Source organism: Danaus plexippus, chromosome 12 (assembly GCF_018135715.1).
Source record: "Danaus plexippus chromosome 12, MEX_DaPlex, whole genome shotgun sequence".
In the NCBI taxonomy this organism is placed as follows: Eukaryota; Metazoa; Arthropoda; class Insecta; order Lepidoptera; family Nymphalidae; genus Danaus; species Danaus plexippus.
The window spans coordinates 3,387,022-3,388,064 of NC_083545.1; the positions used below are offsets into that span (position 1 = coordinate 3,387,022).

The 1,043-nt window shown below is 37.0% G+C and overlaps 1 protein-coding gene across 1 annotated transcript; it reads right to left on the reverse strand.

Moving 5' to 3' along the window:
• Positions 1 to 399: 399 nt before the first annotated feature.
• On the reverse strand, positions 400 to 795 carry LOC133319114 (uncharacterized protein C05D11.13-like). The gene has a single exon (XM_061522330.1). It carries the CDS (start codon positions 793 to 795, stop codon positions 400 to 402), a length of 396 nt encoding a protein of 131 aa, XP_061378314.1.
• Positions 796 to 1,043: the final 248 nt, after the last annotated feature.

Consider the following 1,043-nt stretch of genomic DNA (forward strand, 5'->3'; position numbering starts at 1 on the left):
TCCCTTATATACTAATTTCCCTTATATACTAATTTCCCTTATATACCAATATTCCTTATATACTAATTTCCCTTATATACCAATTTCCCTTATATATCAATTTTCCTTATATACCAATTTTCCTTATATACCAATTTTCCTTATATACCAATTTCCCTTATATACCAATTTCCCTTATATACCAATTTTCCTTATATACTAATTTCCCTTTTCCTTATATACTAAAATATCTTAGATACTTATATCCTCGTAGACTAGCCAAAGAATATTCGGTTATTATATACCTACTATACTGCCTATTCGGCGGCTTTTGTTATAGTCGGCCGAGTCCGAATGTGCAAGTCGTCGTCGTATATATTCGTCCGCATACCGAATACTCAAGTATTACTTTATTAAGTACTAGCTTTTGCCCGCGACTTCGTTCGCGTGGACTTCGGGTGTCTCCGCAGCCCGTTGAGAAGCTAGATACTCAGCATGCTGTCGACGTCGATCCTGGGACTGTTCGGGTGTCTCAGAAGCCCGTTGAGATGCCAGATATTCAGCGTTCTGTTGACGTCGAGCTTGAGACTGTTCGGGTGTCTCTGCAGCCCGTTGAGATGCTAGATACTCAGCATGCTGTCGACGTCTATCTTGGGACTGCTCTGGTGTCTCAGCAGCTCTTTGAGCTGCCTCACGCTCTGCTTGTTTAAGCCTTCGCAGTTCGGCTTGTGGAAACGTCTCGTTAAGTCTAGCTACTTTCATAGTTCGAGCTTTATTAGAGCTTTGGGAAAGATTAGACTTACGCTTTCGCGGCATAATTCTTAAGTACGTGTTGTTTCTACACTTCCAAAAAATACAGTACGGTAGTTATTGTTATGATTGTACTTTAATGCAATCCTTGCCTATTTAATTAACCTATCTATATAGTAATTCAATTATCAATGAAGTAATTCGTTATAATTAACCTATTTATATAATTTGTTATAATTACCTGTAAGTAACCTATCTATATAGTAATTCAATTATCAATGAAGTAATTCGTTATAATTAACCTATTTATATAA

Excerpts from the sequence above, each read along its gene's own strand:
- LOC133319114 (XM_061522330.1), bottom strand. The coding sequence starts at position 795 with ATGCCGCGAAAGCGTAAGTCTAATCTTTCCCAAAGCTCTAATAAAGCT.